The following is a 20,882-nucleotide window of genomic DNA, read 5'->3' as shown; positions in this document are numbered from 1 at the left end:
AGACTAAGTGATTTCACCATTGAACATCCCAGCAGCCAGGTAGCATTTTTTTTAATCTCATGTTTCAGGGTGTCTCTGTTTATTAGCTAAAAAATATTTGGAATGAATTACTGATAGAGGCCCTAAAAAATACTGATCAGTTTTCTTTGTATTAAAATTTTGGTTTAAAAAAATAAAAATAAAAATAAAAATAAATAAAATGTTGGTTTGTGGGACGCCTGGGTGGCTCAGCGGTTGAGTGTCTGCCTTCAGCTCAGGGCATGATCCCGGGATCCAGGATCGAGTCCCACATCGAGCTCCCTGCGAGGGAGGGGCCTGCTTCTCCTTCTGCCTGTGTCTCTGCCTCTCTCTCTCTCTCTGTCTCTCATGAATAAATAAATAAATCCTTAAAAAATAATAAAATAAAATTTTGGTTTGTTCATGAGAGACTCTTTTTTTGGTATATTTTTTTATTGGAGTTCGATTTGCCAACATGTAGTATAATACCCAGTGCTCATCCCATCAAGTGCCCCCCTCAGTGCCCGTCACCCAGTCACCCCATCCCCCTGCCCACCTCCCCTTCCACTACCCCTTATTCATTTCCCAGAGTTTCTATGGGAAAGAAACTGAGGGTTGCTGGAAGGCAGGTGGGTGGGGGGATGAGGTAACTGGGTGACAGGCATTAAAGAGGACACGTGATGTGATGAGCACTGGGTGTTACATGCAACTGATAAATTAGTGAACTCCAAATCTGAAACTAATGATGTTCTATATGTTGGCTAATTTAATTTAAATTAATAAAAGAAAAAGAAAATTTTGGTTAGTAATGGACTAAAGTGGCCTATTAGGGCTTTTAAATTATGCAGACCATTTGATGCCATTCTATTTGTTTTAATGGTATTTTATCATTGTTTCTTTGATTCTGGTAGCATATTCAGAGAAAAGTGAACTGGACTATTGAAAATGAACTTTTAAAATATTTATCTTTCTTTATATGAGTTCTCATACTTTTAAGTTTCAAGTATATTTACCATAATTGTGTCTGCAGGATAGGAATCACCTGAGAATATTGTTAAACAATATAGTCTCTGATTCAGTAAATCTGGGATAGGAAATGAGAGTCTGCATTACTAACCGGTTCCCAGGTGTTGCTGCTACTGCTGGTTCTTGGACCCCACGTTTAATAGCAAGGATCTGCAATGCTACTACAGCATAGATTTTGCTCCTTTGGCCCTTATACATGACTATAATTGAGAAAAAATGCATGCATTCTCATTCTCAGCCTTTCATAAATCATACATCAAAGGTTATTTTCCTATAGCCTTCTGGAGATATTTTACTTAAAAAGTATGGCCCATCTGAAGTCATCAGTAATGGTATGTGTTCAGAATAGAAGACCACATAGCCTGGGAGTTTCTGATCAGATCCAGGATGTACAGCATTTATTCTCTGAAGAATGTTAGAAAAGAAAAAGAGACTGCCTTTCTCTGTGTTCTCAGGCAACGTCAGAGAACATTTCATTCAGTTTCAGGATATATCAAATGGACTATGTGTTTTCATATGGAATATGGTGTTGCAGAGTCATTAATATTTGTTCATTTATATAAAATGACTTCACATGCAAAAGTTGATATTTATCTTACATTCAGGGAATAAATTCATGCCACATTTATGTACAGAATAAGCTTATCATACCTATAAAATATCATCAATTGTTGCTTTTCTGAGATTACATGATGAGACTTTTCCAGGAACAGAAATTCTCCTGGGTCTGCTCCCGGTGGCCCCTGCTGTCTGCAGGCTAGAGCAAATGAGAAACTTAGAAGCCGTGACTGGAAAGGACTCTGTGTATATTAAAACTCATTAAAATGCTGCATAATAACTTCAGTTTTTATTTAAATTACAAAGTAACTTGGGAAAAAAGGAAATAGCACAGAGATTTTTTTAAAAAAGGAAACTATGCCTCATGCCTTTCTGTGCTGTGACTTTCACTCGCCTGGGGTTATCACTGTTAATAGTTTACTGTGTATCCTTCATTTTTTTGCCCATAAAAATACACAAACATGTTTTTTAAAAATTTTTGTTTTTATTATGAAAATGTAATAGCACTAGTTTGAGTATTTCACTAAACATTCTGAGAGGATTTAAATGATCAGAACATGAAAGAACAGTTTAGGATTCCTTTTTGAGCTACATAACAAACTCTGGTAACACCTGGATTCATGGTTGATAGAAAACCTATAGAATTATTCTTACTATAAGTTTACGCCAGTCCTTTGAATAGAAATTGTGTGTTTAGCAAGACAATCCAACTTTCCTAAGTTCATTTCTTTCTTTCTGTTTATTTATTTTATTTATTTTTAAAGATGTTATTTATTTATTCATGAGAGACACACAGAGAGGAAGGCAGAGACAGGCAGAGGGAGAAGCAGGCACCATGCAGGGAGCCTAACGTGGAACTCGATCCCAGGACTCTGGGATCAAGCCCTGAGCCAAAGGCAGATGCTTAACCGCTGAGCCACCCAGGTGTCCCTCTTTCTTTTTTTTTAAAGATTTATTTTTTAAAAGTAATCTCTATACCCATCTTGGGGCTTGAACCCACAACTCCAAGATCAAGAGTTTCACACTCTACCAACTGAGCCAGCCAGGCACCCCCCCACTTATTTCTTAGTATGAAATAAATAAGTCAGTTTTAGTTCAGACATATAATCTAAGTTCACTTATGAAGAAGGGGAGTTTCACAGTTTTGTTGTTGTTCAGTCTTTTCCCTGGTACTTATTTCCATTTCTAGTTTCATTTTCTTATCATTTCCCAGTAGCATTTCTCATGTGTTCACACTTCGCACGTGCATGTGCGCGGACACACACACACATACACAAAGTGAAAACAAGTGAAAAGATATAGAATAGCCTAAGCCATTTTTGAGAAGAACAAAGATTTACATTAACTGATTTCAAGACCTAAAAAGCTGCAATGATCCCACAGTGTTGTGATGGCCTAAAGACAGACATGTAAATCAATGAGATAGAATAGAGAATTCAGAAATACACCCACTCATAGATGATCCATTGATTTTCATCAAATGTGCCAAGTCAGTTCAAATGGTGCTCGAACAATTGGATAGCCATGTGTACAAAAGAGAGATCTCATTTCAGTTACCTACTTCGATGAACTATTTTCAGAGCAATGCTTATTTACAGAGGGTTGTCACTATAGTTCATCCTCCAACTATATTTAGAATATTCTAAAGCCTTGCTACTCAAGAGTGTGGTCTACAGACCCACAGCACTGGCATTCCCTGGAACTTACTAGAAATGCAGACTATCAAGCCCCTCCCCAGACCCACTGAATGAGCATCTGCATTTTAACAATCCCCCCAGGGATCCCTGGGTGGCGCACGGTTTGGCGCCTGCCTTTGGCCCAGGGCGCAATCCTGGAGACCCGGGATCCAATCCCACGTCAGGCTCCCGGTGCATGGAGCCTGCTTCTCCCTCTGCCTATGTCTCTGTCTCTCTCTCTCTCTCTCTCTCTCTCTCTATGACTATCATAAATAAATAATAATAATAAAAAAACAATCCCCCCAGATGATCCTAGGCACAAACTAGTTTGACAAGCACTGTCTTACAGGTGCCCCCCACACACACACACACACAGCGTGGCCTAGAATGTCTCTGGGTAATTGACAGTTCTTAAACATGAACATCCAGCAACCATTAGTTTAAATTGAAGATCCCTGTTCTTTTTGAGGATTAGGCATTTATGTAAAAAGAAAAAACACCATTATTAATAATAACTGCCCTCATTGAGCACCATTGAGTCCTGTGTTAAACATTTTGCGTGCATTATCGTTGAATTCTCATAAACTCTAGAATGTAGATTCTGTTATCTTCAGTTTTAAAAGACCAAGTAACTTGCTGAAGGTCTCAAGCTAGAAAGGGAAGGAGCCGATATCAAAACCCAGTGATCCTGACTCCAGAGCCTGTGCTCATAATTAACCACTCCTGAGCCAGCGTGCCTGCTAAATACGTTCCCTTATACGGGCTCCTGATAACTCCAGCACAGTCCATGTTATTCCCATTCAGCCTGTGAGGAAGCCGGGACTTGGAGAGGCTTGCCAGGGGCAGAACTGACACTTGAATACTTCTCCATCTATCCACTGCACTGTGCACACTTCGAGGTTGAAACCACACCAGCAGCTGTGCTGGTTTCATTAATTCTGAACTCACGTATAATTGAACTGTTCCAAACCGAGAAACCCTGTTCCTGTGCAGGATACCAGTTCATGCTACCTTCGTGAGAATTTCCAGCTGGGCGGGGAAGTGACTTGAGATAGTCGCTTGACAAGGGCAGGTGTGGATCTAGGCCAGCATGTACCTGTGGGGCCGTGGGGGCTTCTGGGCCACAGTGATGCCAGGTATCAGGGGAAGTGTCAAATTTAGAGATGCCTGCCTTTGACCTTTTGTTTGAGTCACCCACTAAGAATGGAGCCTGCCTCTTGAATCCTAGTCTGATTGGCTGCTGTCCTGGACTCTTCGCCTCATTTCGGCCCTTCCCTTTCACCTGGTGCTGGGCACTTCTTTCCCATCCCTTCCTACCCAGAAGTACTTTCCTGAAGCTAGCCATACAGCAGATGCCTGAGAAAGAAAGAATGGCCTCCATGCTGGCTATTGGAGGCAAACTTTTTTCAAACCCCTGTCGCAAGTGGGCAGCGAGCCCTCCCCGTGCTGCCCGGCATAGGGATTTTTGGCTGGATCCCGGGATGGGCCTCACACAGCTGAGCCACACAGCTGAGGCAGTGTACAAATAAGGAAACCGGGGCTTGGAGAGGTTGTGGGTGGTGGCTGAGTGGAGTAGAGTGGGGAGGGACTGGCAAGAAATACCCTTACTAAGTAGCTTGAGCTAAAGTAAAATACAGTTATATCTAAAGAAATTCTCAAAGCAGAAATTATACAGCTTTCAGATGTGTTCACTGTATAGTTTATTTGCTTTTACCTTTAGCATCACCATGAGGGTAGTTAATGAGAACCCACGGGAAATTAATTGCAAGAAAGCATAATGGTGACACGTGCCAATACTGTCTTTTCTTTAGATGCGTAGTATGTAAAGAAACTAATGAAACGGAAAACAGAGATGATCTGCCTAAAGGAAGGTTCATCACAGAAACTGTTTCTGTCCCTTCCATGTAGTACATTAGGAATAAAACTACCACCATTTGAATATTCTTTCGTTTTCCATGTATGTCCGTGTGCTAAGCTTTGGATTTAGAAAAATAAATAAAAAAGGAATATTCTCAATAACAAAAGTGAAAATTGAAATGGAAACTATATCCTCCAGGCTCATTGTCGTATTGTGTGTTAAGTAAAAAGATTCCAAATTCTGATCTCATCTCAAGCGGCCTCACATCAACATTATAACCTGGAGTTCCCATGTTTTCACAAATACACATTCTGAGATTCAGAGGGAAAGAGAAACTGATCTGGAATCCAAAGATATTTGAATTTTATTCTACGCCAGTCTCCATTCTCATAAGCATATGCTTTGTGGCCAGAAGCATAGATATGTAATATAAATATGTGTTAGAAGAGTCAGCACATACTTATGGGGGGTGGGAACGAGGGTGGGGAGTACTTAAGTCTCTACTCAGTCTATGTATAGCTCTTAGCAAAGGATGGGCGTATGTGGAACGGTATGGTACAGACAGGGCCAGATGAGATTTGGGCCTCCATATTTTCTGGCATTCTTCTACCTCTGCCCTCCCAGGTATTTTCCTTTAGTACAAAATGCCAGCGTTTCGGAGAGAAAAAAAAATGCTTCACTACTCTTTGGCTACAGAGAATGAAGTCTGAAGGAGAGGAAGGTCTAAGCAATGTGAAACATACATGTTTCCATTTGGGGGTGAGGTATTAACTAGCGCATAAAAGAGAGTTGGCCCAGTAACACCTTTCACTGCAGTTCCTAGGGCAACCTGTTTAATAACCAAGGAAGTTTTCTCTGCCTTGACAGCATGAATGACGCTATAGATTTGTTTTGTTAAGGGAAAAGAATGTTTTTTAAGAGGGGAAAAAACATTTTTAAAACACTGTGGTTCTCTGAGGGTTGGAGACTCAGCTACATTACATTTTAAAACTATGTAGATATGGTTATGGAAACGAATTTTAAATGGTTTAAAAACTCTTATACAATCTTTTCTTTGTAAATACAGTCTTTTTATTGAATAGCAAGCTGCTAGAAGAAAGGAACAGTATTTTATGTGTTTGTCAGAAGAAATATGTAAAGTGTGCACTGATAATTATTGCTATTATACTACTGTTTTAAAAATCTGTTTTCTATTCTCTTTATAGGCAGTGGCTGATGCTTGCAAAATTATGGGGAAAAAGAAGTTTTACCATCAGGTTATGGAAGATGAATGTCTTTTCCAGAAGTTCAAAATAACTGATAAAATAGATATTGTCACCCTGAAAGACTACATGCAAGTAAGGAATTGAGATTTAGATATTAGAAACAACAATTTTTTAAAAAGCTTTCTGTGGGCACCTGAGTGGCTCAGTTGGTTAGGTGCCTGCTTTCAGCTCAGGTCATGATCCCAGGGTGCTGGGATCGAGTCCCACATCGGGCTTCCTGCTCATTGGGGAGCCTGCTTCCCCCTCTGCCCCTTACCCTGCTCGTGCTCTCAAATGAATAAGTAAAATCTTTTAAAATAAATAATCTTTAAAAACTCTTCTGACCTTATCCTCCAAGAGAAAGGATCATACATTTTTTTCACTATAGAAAAATAAGCATAATATAAAATTTACCATCTTAAATGGTATAATTCAGTGACATTAAGTATATTCACAATGTTGTTCAGACACCACCACTATCTAGTTCCTGAACTTTATCACCCCAAAAGGAAACCTCCCTTGTATTAAGCTGTCACTCCCTGTCCCTCCATCACTCCAGCCCCTATCACTCACTAATCAGCCTCTTGTCTCCCTGAGTTTACCTATTCTGGATAGCTTGTATTCATGGAATCATAAAATATTTGGCTCTTTGCATCTGGAGAATGATAGCTAATGAATGTGGCTTTTCCTTTGGGGTTGATGGAAATGTTTTGGAATTAGATAGTAGTGCTATGTAGAGTTAATTTACTAAATGCACTGAATTGTGTACATTTAAAATGGTTAAAATGGTGAATTTTATATTTTGTGAATTTTATCTTGCTAAAAAGTAAAAAAATCAAGTACGTGTTGCTAAGAGAGTATATGATGGAGATTTGACCTATTGAGAAGGGGTTATTATTATTATTTGGGTGCTTTGTGGTACAAGTGACAGATTATTCCCAACCACAGGAGGCTTAAACAGCAAGGGAATTGTACTGTCCCATGTCTGAAGTCTACAAAGAGGTGGGTCTCAGGCCAGCTAATAATACAGCAGCTCAAGGACATCAGGGTCCTCTACAGTGCTCTTGTCTTCCTCCACATGGTAACAAGATGACTATCACATTCTTAACTTCCTTTAAAGTCAGGAACAAGGGGACTCTTAAGTACCATTTTCCTTTTTATCTCAAGAAGAAATATCTCTGGGGGTGCTTGGCTGGCTCAGTTGGTGAAGCATCCAATTCTTGATCTCAGCTCAGGTCTTGATCTCAGGGTTGTGAGTTCAAGCGCCCCATGTTGGGCTCCATGCTGGACATGGAGCCTACTTAAAAAAAAAAAAAAGGAAGAAAGAAAGAAAGAAAGAAAGAAAGAAAGAAAGAAAGAAAGAAAGAAAGAAAGAAAGAAAGAAAGAAAGAAAGAAAGAAGAGAAAAATCTTTGCCAGAAGTCCCCAACAGACTTCCCCTCAGATCCCATTGATCAGAATCCTAACCTAATTGCTGATAAAGGAAAATGAGATCATTTTCCACCATTGACTTAGAACCATCATGGTTCATGTGCTGGGGCCCTCCTTCCTAGAACACGTGGCTGCTCCATACTTGAAAAAAAAAAATCAGGGCTCTGGAGGCAAGGAAGAAGTGGGAAATGGTTGATGGGCAGGCAATCAACAATGTGTCACAGCCTCAGTCTGGGGCTGAGCAGGTGCTGTGCCCCAGGCAGAGGCTCTGTGGCAGGAGGAACTGCAGGTCTGTGGAGCTGGAGAAGAGAGAGCAGAGGTTTGGGCAGGCAGCCTGGAGGGCTGGCAAGAGAGCATCAGACAGGCCTTTTGACAATAGCAAGGTATTTTTCTTTTTCTTGATCCTGTGTGCAGGTAGAAGCTGGTGCTTCTTAATGTGTTAAGAAATGAGATGATCTAATCTAATGAGTGAAGGGATCTGTCTGGCTGCAGTATAGGGAATGGATTAGAGTACAGCAAGAGCCTTCTCCTAGTTTGGATGTTCCTGCTGTATTTCAGGAGAGACGGTGGTATCTTGGCTGAGGGCTGTGAGGCTGGAGACACAGGAGATAATTAGAAAGTAAAAGCAATGGGCCTTGGTGACAGACAGCAAGGCAGGCTAAGGGGAGGTGTCCGGCATGACTCCTAGGTTCCTGGTTTGCATAATGGATTGGACAGCAGTACTAAGTCAGGAACCTTAAACTAGATACCTGAATAATAATAATAATAATAATAATAATAATAATAATAATAATAGCAAATGCTGGTGTAGTACCACCTCCTTTTATTCTCACAACTCTAAGAGGTAGGTACTATTATTACTGCCATTTTACAAGTTCTAAAGAAACAATGGATACAAAATTTCTGGATAATAATAATAATAATAATAATAATAATAATAAATGGCCTTAACTGTCCACTCAGCTAGTTCATTGTGACACATGAAATTAATGCAGTGCCTTGGAGACTCCCAATTCTGTTTTCTTTCCTTTAGAGTCTTAACCTGGAAAATGAGGGAATTCAACCCTCATTTGAAATAATAGAAATAAATAGCACTTTGGGATGCCAACTATCTTTGCAAAGTATGTGGCTCACATACTTGGAGCGTATGACTGTGCCAAGGATTGGTGTCTTAGGAAGAAGTCCCCAATAAATATGTTGGGAGAAGCATGGTGATTGCTGACAATCATTTTATCAATTTATTTTTTTTTCTTTTTTTTTCTTTTTTTATTTATGATAGGCACAGAGAGAGAGAGAGGCAGAGACACAGGCAGAGGAAGAAGCAGGCTCCATGCACCGGGAGCCCGACGTGGGATTCGATCCCGGGTCTCCAGGATCACGCCCTGGGCCAAAGGCAGGCGCCAAACCGCTGCACCACCCAGGGATCCCATTTTATCAATTTATTGAGCCCCTTATGGATACAAGCACTATTGCTGGCTCTTTTTATGTATAGTATATCTCCTTTAATCTTCAAGTTTGTAGATTATGTGACCCTTTAACAGATGAGAAAAATGGAGTTTAATAAGATTTCTTAAAACTTGGGACACCTGAGTGGCTCAGCAGTTAAAGCATCTGCCTTTGGCTCAGGGCGTGATCCCTGGGTCCTGGGATCGAATCCTGCATCAGGCTCCCTGCATGGAGCCTGCTTCTCCCTCTGCCTCTATCTCTGCTTCTCCCTCTGCCTCTATCTCTGCCTCTCTATCTCTCTGTCTCTCTCATGAATAAATAAACAATTTTAAAAAAAACTTGCCCAAGTCACTTAGCAAAGCACAGAGCAGGTCATTGACAGTTCTGAGATGTTTACTCATTTTACTACTACACTCTGAGCAAGTAAAATATGTAGTCAGTCCTCACTTTGCACAGTAGTGCAGGGTCATGAAAATGTGCAGCAGTACCTCGCTGGCTTGGTTGGTGGAGCATGCCACTCTTGATCTCAGGGTTGTGGGTTCAAGCCTCACAATACATGTAGAGATTGCTTAAAGATAAAATCCTTTAAGAAAATGACCATGCAGGCAGCCCCGGTGGCCCAGCGGTTTGGCGCCGCCTTCGGCCCGGGGTGTGATCCTGGAGACCCGGGATCGAGTCCCACGTCAGGCTCCCTGCATGGAGCCTTTTTCTCTCCCTTTCTTCTGCCTCTCTCTCTCTCTGTCTGTTATGAATAAATAAAATCTTTTTTAAAAATGACCGTGCAAGCTGAAACCACGCAAATCAAATTTAATAATCAATGGGAAAAATCATGATGTTCCATACCTTTAAAAAAAAAAGCTTGTCAAAACTAAAAACTCTCTGTCTGTTATAAATATATAGGAAAATGAAAAACAAAACATTTACTACATGATAATTTAAAACACTGGAAACGTTGAGGATTAAAAGTGTTTTATTTCCTTGTAAAAACTTTATCAACGATAAATATACTAAAAAACCATTGAACTATATACTTTAAATGGGTGAATTGTATGGGATGTGAATCTCAATAAAACTTTAAAAAAACAGTTTATGAGGAATAGTTTAAACAGCGCTTACCTTCTTAGTCTTCTCATATAACTTAAAATACATAGTAAGCCTCTTTTCTATGCCTTAGTGAATCGCCACACTCCTTTCTTTTTTTTTTTTTTTTGCCACACTCCTTTCTAAGTGCAGATTACCTACCAACATTTTATCCTTTGCACTTTAAATGTTATGAAATCTCTCAAAGTTCCTTTAATGTGAAGAGTCTTTTGTCAGCGTCACTTCCTCTGGAACAGCTGCATCCTTTTCGTCACAACCACTTGCCTCATTTATGCCGCTAAGTTCACCTTCACCACTTTCCTTCCTCTTGCTGCCCACCCGCAGTCTCTTGAATGACGGCAATGTCAATATCCCTTATTTCTTCTAACTGCATTTACGTTTAATTTGAATTTCATTTCCAACATTATCACTTTTTTGTTTCTCTGTTGGCCTATTCTTTTGATTATCTTTTTATTTTTTTGGCAAAATGGCACATGTGTTTATTACTGGGAAACAAAGAGGTGACACAACTACATACTTTGCTCTCTGTGTGTGACCTGAATAACAGATCATCAATGGCCAATCACTGACACTTTGGAAGAAGGGACATGATTTGTCACTATTCACTACACATATCTGTTATTTCTGTAGTGATCTATGGACTGTAAAGCTATCAGCAAAGTTTGTACTTCATACAGTTATTGAGTTATACTGCAGAAACTGAAATTTGAGACATGTTGAAGGACTGGGGTCATTCAGTCAAATGGTAGTAATTAAAATCTGTGCATGCCTTAATGATACAAAATAAAGACTGCTTGTGGGGGTGTAGGGATGTGTGTGCATGTGAGAGAGAGAGAGAGAGAGAGAGAGACATACCTTAAATACCTAGCTGATATTCTGTCCCAGCATTGTAGATCCTCTAGCCCTATTCCTGTCTCTTAAATGAACATTTTATAAGGTTGATTATATATATTTGCATTTTAACATTCCTAATTTGTTATTTTAAATTTAAAAATAAATACATAAACGTGGGATTTCTACAAATGCTCCAAATGAAAATAGTGAAATTCACCACTTGATACCAGAGGTGAACTCATTATTTCTTGTGCAAATGTCCTCTCAATCCAAGCATATTATGAACTAGCACTACCAGGTATGCAGGTCATGTATTTGGCATTAAAATGTTTATTCATTAGATTAAAAAATATTTATCATTAAATAAAGATTGAGTGAGTGGGGTACTATGTGTGTGATGCTGTATGACAAGGATCCTGTCTTGTGGTGGGGGCGCTAAGTACACAGAGAGCTAAAACATCAAGTAGTCAGTAATAAGCCATAGAAGAAAGTTGCTGATTAATTTCAGAGATGGGATCAAGGAATACTTTTTGGATGAAGTGACATTGGACATTGGAACCTTGGGAAATGTGTCTTAAAACATTCTGGAGTACCCACAGCCGATCATTCTTACTTGTTTTTTCCATATAGTATTCCAGTCTTCTGGACGAGACCCCTGCATCTTCTGGTGGTAGAAATAACTACTGGCGAAAATTAGACCTCAAAAACATCCCCAGGACAATGATAATATATGACATAGTTGATTATGCAGAGTCTGGAATAATATCAAACCGTCTACAAAAAGAAATGAAGTATCTATTACAGAGACCACAAACAGAAGAGATGCGTCAGCGTCAGCTACGGATTGTTTCTGAAGTTAGGTAAAAGTAACAGTTTCCTGGGGTTACAATACTAGAGGTGTTTCTGAAAATGTTCACATTCTGCCAAATAGCTCATGAAAGATAATAATAGGGCATATGGGAAAAATAGGGTTGGGGCAGATTGCTCAAAACGTACACATCTTTGTAAGTAGAGCACTAACCAAAAGGACAATTGGAACCTGGGGAGATAACTCGCACCACCAGACAGGCAGCTCAGGATGGCTAGAGGGGGCCACAGCAAATATTAAAAAACGGACAATAGAGTTGAAATGCAGGCAACTCTTTAATTGGAGCGGGTAGTCAACACAGAGGTAATGCAGATGGAGGTGGAGCCCTGGGCTGGCATGGCTGCCTTTTCAGCGTATGTGAGAGGCAGTGCAACCCGCCAATAACCAGAAAGCACCCCCCCAAGGGTGGGGAGTATGGTGGGGGCAGCAAGGGTGGACTGTGGGGTCAGGGGTGCCTCTGGGGCGAGAGCCCTAGATGCAGGTGCTAATTCTTGTTTTCATAAATACAGCCCAAAGGGCCCCCGTTGCCTATGCGACACAGAGCTGAGGACCTTTTCCTTTTCTGCTGAAGGTTATAATTCTACTCTTGCGATTCTGGCTCCCCTTGCTGAGGACAAATTGCATATAAATTACAGTGACATTATTCTCTTCTTTAGCAATAGCATGTGAGCCAATTCACATTATAGAAGCTCCTGTTGTAGCAAAAGAAACTGTATTATGATCTGAAACAATGCAGACAGAATATGACTGCTCCAATTATATTCCTTTTTTCTTTCCATTACAAGTCTCACCTAGCCCATCTTATTTACAAATGAAGCTTTCTTTCTTAAGAAAAAGAGATAATCAGATTGAAGAGCATCTATTGGTAGTCTATTTTCATGGAGTCATATTTGAAATGAAAAAATACTCCTTCGGTACACAGAGGAGGCACTGGTCTTCTTGTCAGGCAAACACACTGGGTTTTTTTCAGGGCTAGAGATGAGTGGTGCTGACCCAATAATATAATTTAGCCCATATATTTTATGATTGAGGCTATACATTTGCCAGACAGATGGCCTGGTGTAGGGTGCAGTCTGTCATCATGAAATAGATTTTCTCTAACTCATCCATATAGACACTGAATATAGAACTTAACCCTATTACCACCAAGGTCAAATAAATGATGTAATTTTCCCTGCCACCATATATAACCCTAGGCTCCCTGCTATTTGGACTCTTGCTACTGATTATCTAAGAATGAGCCACTTGAAGAGCCAAATTAAGTAGCCAAATTTTAAATCAATTAAAGAGGGAAAAGTACTTTCTTGCAGATTTCTTTGAATGCGGTGTTAGTTTGGGATCTCTCATATCAAATATTTGAATATGAGTAGTTTATTTGAGAGGTGATTCCCAGAATCACTGATGAAAGGGAGACAAGGAAGGGCAGGCAGCCAAAACAGCATGTGTTAGCAAACAGGTTACTTCTGCGGGTGAAGGGAGCTTAATCCCTCTTGGGAGTATCCAAGCCATTACAGAACGTGCACCTCAAGTTATCTAGTGGGGGCAAGGAAGTTGGGATATTTATAGGCTGATGTGCATCACTCAGTGGCTAAGGACTGTTTCTGAGGGAAAGTGTTAATTCTCAGGCACTTTCCCAGAGCATGGGCTCTCGTTTCCACAAGAAAGCTGTCATGCCAAGAGAGGCCAATGCTGGCAGTTGGAAGTTGGGCCTATGTACTTTGTGGTGGTAAGGCCTAGGGGACTGTGGGCATGGTACCACCTGTATCTGATCCCAACACTGATAAAGACAGCTTGTTTTTTCAGCCATTATGAAATTTAATACTCTTTTGTGTTACTATGACTACTACATGGTATTTTCCAGGAAAACTGATTTTAAATTGATACCATGTTCTATAATTTTCATCATCATTGTGATCCACATCATCATTTATACACCTTCATAAGTGCCAAATAAAGAGCTATGCCCTATAATTTAAGCAGAAATGATGCCTTTGGCCTAAAAACTTACATACAGTATTGCTCCAAATATAGAGGCCTATGATCTAGTTGCTAGAAGATGCTTTAATAAAATTTGCAACTTGCTTTACATTTAAATGTTATTTTGTGCATTTTTTTCTGTCTACAATTCAAATCTTTTCTAGATGCCCTTCATCCGTTTCAGCTATCAAACCTTTATATCGGCCCTACCAACAGCAGAATCAAATTAAACATCTGGGTCGTCAATCCAAGCAAGCTCTAATGAATGTGGAAAAAATGAAAAAAGCTTATAAGATGGCTAAAGAAAAAAATGCTTCCGTGGGGACTGTAAGTTGAACTCGTACTGAATTCATTGTTTTGGACACTAGTCAAACTGTTAGTAATTCTTCTTCTGTAAGTAGAATTTTCCTAATTTACAAGTTCAAGGCTAAAACACCTTTGGTATATATGTGGATAGTATAAAGCTGTGTTCCTCTTGGTAACACATGTTTTAAAAATTCTTCAACAATATAGCTAATCTGATAAATACCAGCTGTTTTGGCCTCACATCTGTATAAAGTGGCAAACAACAACAGTCATCTCTGTATGATGACACTATTGATTCAGCACATCTCAAATAGTGCTTTTCTCAAAATAAAAGTCATTTCTATCTAGACTTATTTAAAACTATATGCATAAAGTCTGCCTCAGTATATTCCTACATTGTAGGAATATTTACAACTAACATAGCTATGTATTACTTTGTAATTCTTTAAAAATCTATATACGGTATAAATTTTTTGAAATGAGGCTAAGTATAAACAGTCCATATAAAAACAGAAAGTAGTAAAAAACCAAATGTAAAATCCTTTCCTCTTTTATTTATAATTCTACTTAGGAACCACAAACGGACAAACCAGGCACAAAGCAACAACAGTCAATCATCTTCTCTACCCCATCTTTTGACATTGTGAAAGTTGATGAGCTTGTGTCAGATGAGGAATTGAGAAAAGAAGAAAAGGAATTATTTGCCTGGTATCAAGACTTGTATATTAATAGTTCTCCATCATGTTAATATACAGCTAACTGATAGAAAACCAAATTATTTAACAGTCTGTCTTGCTAATATGCATATTAAAGGAAAATGAAATATAAACAAGCCCTCAGAATGCTCTCTTAACCAAATGTGTGACCGATTTTTAAGCCATTTTAGTCTTACCATAAATACTAATATTTTTTACTGACAGAATTTTAATCTGAATAAATTATTTCTACTAGATGCCCTTGAACTAGCTGTATATAGTTTTACTCAAGAAATGATTAGTAAATTAATCCCTGGAACTTTTATTCAATTCTGATTTTCCTTCATTTTTAAAAACATCTAAACAGGCCATGCTTAACATAAATATTAGAATTCACAGAATAAAAGGCTGCTCTTGCATCAGCTTTTTTTTAAACTGGCATGTTGTTTTTACAAAGCACCTTTTGATTGACCTATTCTAAATTATAATACAAATAATAATGAATTTGTTACTATAGTAGACACGACCTAGCATACCTAATCATTATTGAGGATTGTAAGGACCTGGGGCAGAATGTCTCATCTGCTTCAATGTTGTATTGGGATATTTTTCAAGTATAAAAAAGGTTTTGAGTAATATTTACTGATCTCCTTTTGATCTGATCATCTTATTCCTGGTATAGTACAAATTATTGATATTTTTTGTGATCTAGGCTGTTAGATTATATCAAACCTTACCAGGAACTACGATAATTAGACAAAGTACATTCTTTTTTTTTTTAGTTTTTTGCCTTTTTAAAATATTTTATTTATTTATTGGAGAGAGAGCAGAGCTAGAGAGAGAGCATAAGCAGTGGGGGTGGGGGCCCAGAGGGAGTGGAAGAAACAGACTCCCCACTGTGCAGGGAGCCCAACGTGGGGCTTGATCCCAGGGCCCTGGGATGGTGACCTGAGCTGCAGGCAGACACCTAACCAACTGAGCCACCCAGGCACCCCAACAAAGTGCATTCTTTATTGAACTTTAAAAATACAATTTTTGGGATCCCTGGGTGGCGCAGCGGTTTGGCGCCTGCCTTTGGCCCAGGGCGCGATCCTGGAGACCCGGGATCGAATCCCACGTCGGGCTCCCGGTGCATGGAACCTGCTTCTCCCTCTGCCTGTGTCTCTGCCTCTCTCTCTCTCTCTCTCTGTGACTATCATAAATAAATAAAAATTTTTTAAAAATACAATTTTTGATTTTGTTTAACATTTAAAATATGGAGGTTGATAGCTGATTTAACTCAGGCAAAGCAGTCTATAAATAGATCTCATTCTCTATTAAAACATTTTCTTAAGTGATAAGGAATATTGGAGTAAATGTGTATGATTCCCACTAGAATATATTTAACATAAACATGTACTCTTCCATATTAATGTATTATTATTTGATATCCAAAATTAGGATGGATAATCCCCTTGTTTTCAGAGCTTGTACTGGGCGCCAGTTGAATAGAAAATATGTATTTATCCTCATGAGTCATACATACTCATTCATTAAGTTGGGAAGCAGTCCCTCATCCAATCAAATTCCATTCAGGTTCAGTCTACCCATAGTATGTGCAATAACAAAGCTAGGGAAGATTTCAGGTAACAGGTTGAACGAAAAAGACAAAAGAACAGACTCTACATTTCAGGGCACCCACTTCTCATATTTCATTAGCTCTGACTTTGTCCCATTGTAATGCCTAGCTACGAGGGAGGCTGGGAAATGTACACTTGTTTTAGGCAGTTATGTACCCAACTAAAATTCTATTGTTATAAAAGAAAAGGATAATGGATATTAAGGCATAAATAGCATCCACTGCCAGACAGAGATCAGGTCTTCTATTGATTATTTTAACTCACATTAAACAGTGTAACCACATCACAGAAAATCTTTTTAAAGGTAGAATTACACATAATCTCATCACTGTAAAATAACAACTGTTTTCATTTGCTTATATCTTTCTAAATACATACATATTTTCACATGGTTGTAATCATAAGTAACAGATTTTAAATTTTCACTTAATATATCTTAAACATAGTCCATTAAAAATTAATTTTTAATTTTTTAATTATTTATTTATTTATTCATGAGACATACAGAGATGCAGAAACATAGGCAGAGGGAGAAGCAGGCTCCCTGCAGGGAGCCTGATGCAGCACTCAATCCCAGGACTCCGGGATTGTGACCTGAGCCAAGGGCAGACACTCAACCACTGAGGCACCCAGGTGCCCCAATTTTTATTTTATTTTATTTTATTATTTTTTTTCCAATTTTTATTTTTGAAAAATTTTTTTTACTTTAAATTCAGTTAGCCAACATATAGTACATCATTAGTTTCAGATGTAGTGTTTGAGCACCCAGGTGCTCCAGACGCCTGGGTGGCTCAGCGGTTGAGCATCTCCCTTTGGCTCAGAACGTGATCCCGCGGTCCCAGGATCAAGTCCCGCATCGGGCTCCCTGCATGGAGCCTGCTTCTCCCTCTGCCTCTCTCTGTTTCTCATGAATAAATAAATAAAATCTTTTTAAAAAATAACACCCAGCACTCATCACATCATGTGCCCTCCTTAGTGTCCATTACCCAGTTACCCTCTACCCCCCGACCTCCCCTCCAGCAACCCTCAGTTTGTTTCCTATAGTTAAGAGTCTATCATGGTTTTTCTCCCTCTCTGATGACTTCCCATTCAGTTTTCCCCTCTCTTCTCCTATGATCCTCTGTAAAAAAATAATTTTTAATGGCCACATGATAGCCCATCGGGTTGATATGGCATAATTTACTTCGGGTTGATGTGGCATAATTTTACTTCTAATTTTTCATTTTTGTTGCTAATTAATGCTAGAATGAATATCTTCATACAGTCTTTTTCCTTTGGTTTTCTTTCTGATACTTATTTTTTACCTAATTGCACTGTAATCAGAAAACATGATTTGTACGATACTGATTCTGGGAAAATTGTTGACTTTATAGCCAAGTATATGATCAGTTTTCATAAATGTTTTTTGAACTTTTAAGAAAGAATGTATATTTTCTTTAGCTGGATACAAGGTTCTACTCATGTCCTTTTGATCAAACTTGTTAATTATATTATTTCTGTTTTCTATATACTACTAATTTTTGGTCTATGTGACAAGAGTTACTGAGGAAGGTATATGTTCTATAAGTTTCTCCTTGTGTCAATTTTTGCTTTTTGTTTTTTGAAGATATCATCAGGTACATACATAGTTTCGGAATTAATGTCTCTTGAATGTTATCTTTTTGTGGTTACTATCTTTATTCCTAATAACCCATTTTGCCTTGGAGACTATTTTGTCCAATATGAACAGAGCTACTCTAGCTTTCTTCCGGTTAGTGTCTATCTGGTGTATCCTTTTCCATCTCTTCATATTTTCATCCTTTTTATGTTTCAGAGACTGGCTAGATGCTCACTAATTCCATTTCTTCTTCCTGGAAACGCAGGAAGAAGCCCAGCTCTTTGCAGTTATGTTGGGACCACCGGAGAATGTGGGTAGCAGTGATGTATGCCACTTCTAGGCTTGGCCCTTAAAATGCCATCCATACTCTTTATATGTTCTCTCTCCCTTGCTCACGTGGCTCAAGGCAAAGAACTCCAAGACTGTGGAACTAGGATCGATGGATCCCAGATTCCTATATCACTGATTGAAGGAGTGACAGCCAGAGCAGCAGCCTGACCTGATGAACTGTGATGTGAGCAAAAATTAAACCTTGTTGTGTTAAGCCCCAGTGATCTTAGGGGTCGATTGTTCCAGCAGCTAACATTAATTATTCTGATATACTATGTCTTTGTATTTTAGGTTTTCTCTACGGTACCACAAATATCTGGATTGTTTTGTTTTGTTTCATTTTAGTCCAATCTGAGGATATCTTTCTTTTGACTGGTGAGTTTAGAACATTTACACTTTACTGTGATTTTAATTGATTGTTGGCATGTGCCATTCTCTTTACCATTTTATCTTGTGATATCTATCCTGCTTTTTCTATATCTTCTTCCCCTTCCAAGTTTTTTTCAGATTATTCTTTTGATTCCACACTGTTCCCTCTATTGGTCTATTCCTCTTCTTTGTAATTACTCTTAAATTTTATCATGTGTGCTTAAAATCTAAATCAATAGCTCCAGCCCCCTCCCAAACTATCCAGGGGCCTTCAGATGGCTAATCACCATCCTCTTGGTCTTAAAAGTCATTGTTTATACAATATTTGAGCACACCATCTTATTTTTAACCTCCAAATTAGACGTTGTTTTATAAATCTCCAACTTTCCTTCTGGGGTCGTTTCTCTTTATCCTAATATGTACTCTTAAAAGTTCCTTTTTATTTATTTACCCATGAGAGACACAGAGAGAGGCAGAAACACAGGCAGAGGGAGAAGCAGGCTCCCCACAGGGAACCCAATGTGGGACTTGATCCCAGAACCCGGGGATCACGACCTGTGCCAAAGGCAGACACCCAACCACTGAACTACCCAGGTGCCACTTCACCCTATTCTTAAATACATAATTTAAGTTGGTATCAAATTCTATGTAGATGGTGGTATTCTCTCAGCAATCTGAAGTTAATGTTCCACTGTTGCTGCCAGGCTAGTTGTTGCCTTTTACCTGACCTCTCTTTTCTGACAACTTTTAAGGTTTTCTCTTCCCATTTTGTGTTCTTCAGTTATGTAGAAGATTGTCCCACATTCTCTCTCATCTACCTCCATTTTCTTTCACTTTACTGTCCTGTGAGAGTCTGACTTTATGCAGATGTCTCAGTTCCAATTCCCTACTTTCCCTGTTCCAAGATCTTGTCTCACATACATACATGAAGTCATTCAAACCCAAGACTTAAGGTTCCTGAGAGGTGATGGATATGCTTAGGGTCCTCAGTCACAGACCATAGTTAGTTTGGAGCTCCCTCTTTATTTCTCACTCCTGAAGATTTTCCTACTTACAAGTTTAATGATACCTTTTTTTTAAAAGGTTTATTTATTTGAGAGAGAGAGAGAGAGAGAGAGAGAGAGAGAGCGCAAATGCACGGGGCGGGGCAGAAGGGAGAAGGACAAGCAGATTCCGTGCTGAGCAGGGAGCCTAACACAGGGCTCAATCTCGGGATGCTGAAACCATGACCCAAGTTGAAACCAAGAGTTGGACTCTTAACCAACTGCACCACCCAGGCAACCCTCGATGATACCTTTTATTTATTTTTATTTTAGAGATTTTATTTATTTATTTGAGAGAGAGAGAGAGAGGGAGAGAGCGAGAGCAAAAGAGCACAAGCAAGGGGGAGAGGCAGAGACAGAAGGAGAACCCGATGTGGGGCTTGATCCCAGGACCCTGGGACCACGACCTGAGCTGAAGGCACAAGCTTAACTGACTGAGCCACCCAGGCGCCCCTCAACAACACATTTTTTTTCAATGACACATTTTTTAAAGATGTTTTTCTGTATTTTATTTAGGGTTTCTGTGGTTTTTGCAGTGGAATGGTTTTTCAGAATATTTAGTTCGCCATTTTCTCATCATAAGTGAAAGTCCACATTGTCTCTTCATTCTTTTGAATTATATCCTCAGGATTAAAATCTTGAGTGGTACTACTTACTGCATCAGAGAATTTAAACATTTTTATAACAGTTCACATGCATTGTTGAACTGCTTTCCAGCCGTTCTCTTTTTGAGGGGTAAGTACTATATTTGTTTATCTACCTCATGGAGGCAGAGTGGTATCAAGAGACTATGGGCTTTGAATCAATTGAACTTGGCTCTCCCTCCCCCTACCCCATCTCTCTCTATTTTTCCACTCTTCACATATATAGAGATTATAGAAGTATTTTCCTTAAATGTTTTGTGGTTT

The 20,882-nt window shown here is 39.1% G+C and overlaps 1 protein-coding gene across 1 annotated transcript in view; it reads left to right on the top strand.

Annotated features, from left to right (window-relative positions):
* Positions 1–20,882, top strand: part of CXHXorf58 (chromosome X CXorf58 homolog) — a 50,318-nt gene that overhangs the window by 9,334 nt on the left and 20,102 nt on the right. The window contains exons 6-9 of the mRNA XM_072815586.1: positions 6,321–6,452; positions 11,801–12,030; positions 14,180–14,342; positions 14,893–15,029. Of these exons, the coding sequence (XP_072671687.1) occupies positions 6,321–6,452; positions 11,801–12,030; positions 14,180–14,342; positions 14,893–15,029 (662 nt within the window). The remainder of the gene's footprint in view (positions 1–6,320; positions 6,453–11,800; positions 12,031–14,179; positions 14,343–14,892; positions 15,030–20,882) is intronic.

The sequence above is a fragment of the Canis lupus genome, chromosome X (genome assembly GCF_048164855.1).
Source record: "Canis lupus baileyi chromosome X, mCanLup2.hap1, whole genome shotgun sequence".
Taxonomy (NCBI): Eukaryota; Metazoa; Chordata; class Mammalia; order Carnivora; family Canidae; genus Canis; species Canis lupus.
This window is presented reverse-complemented; position numbering and strand designations above follow the sequence as displayed.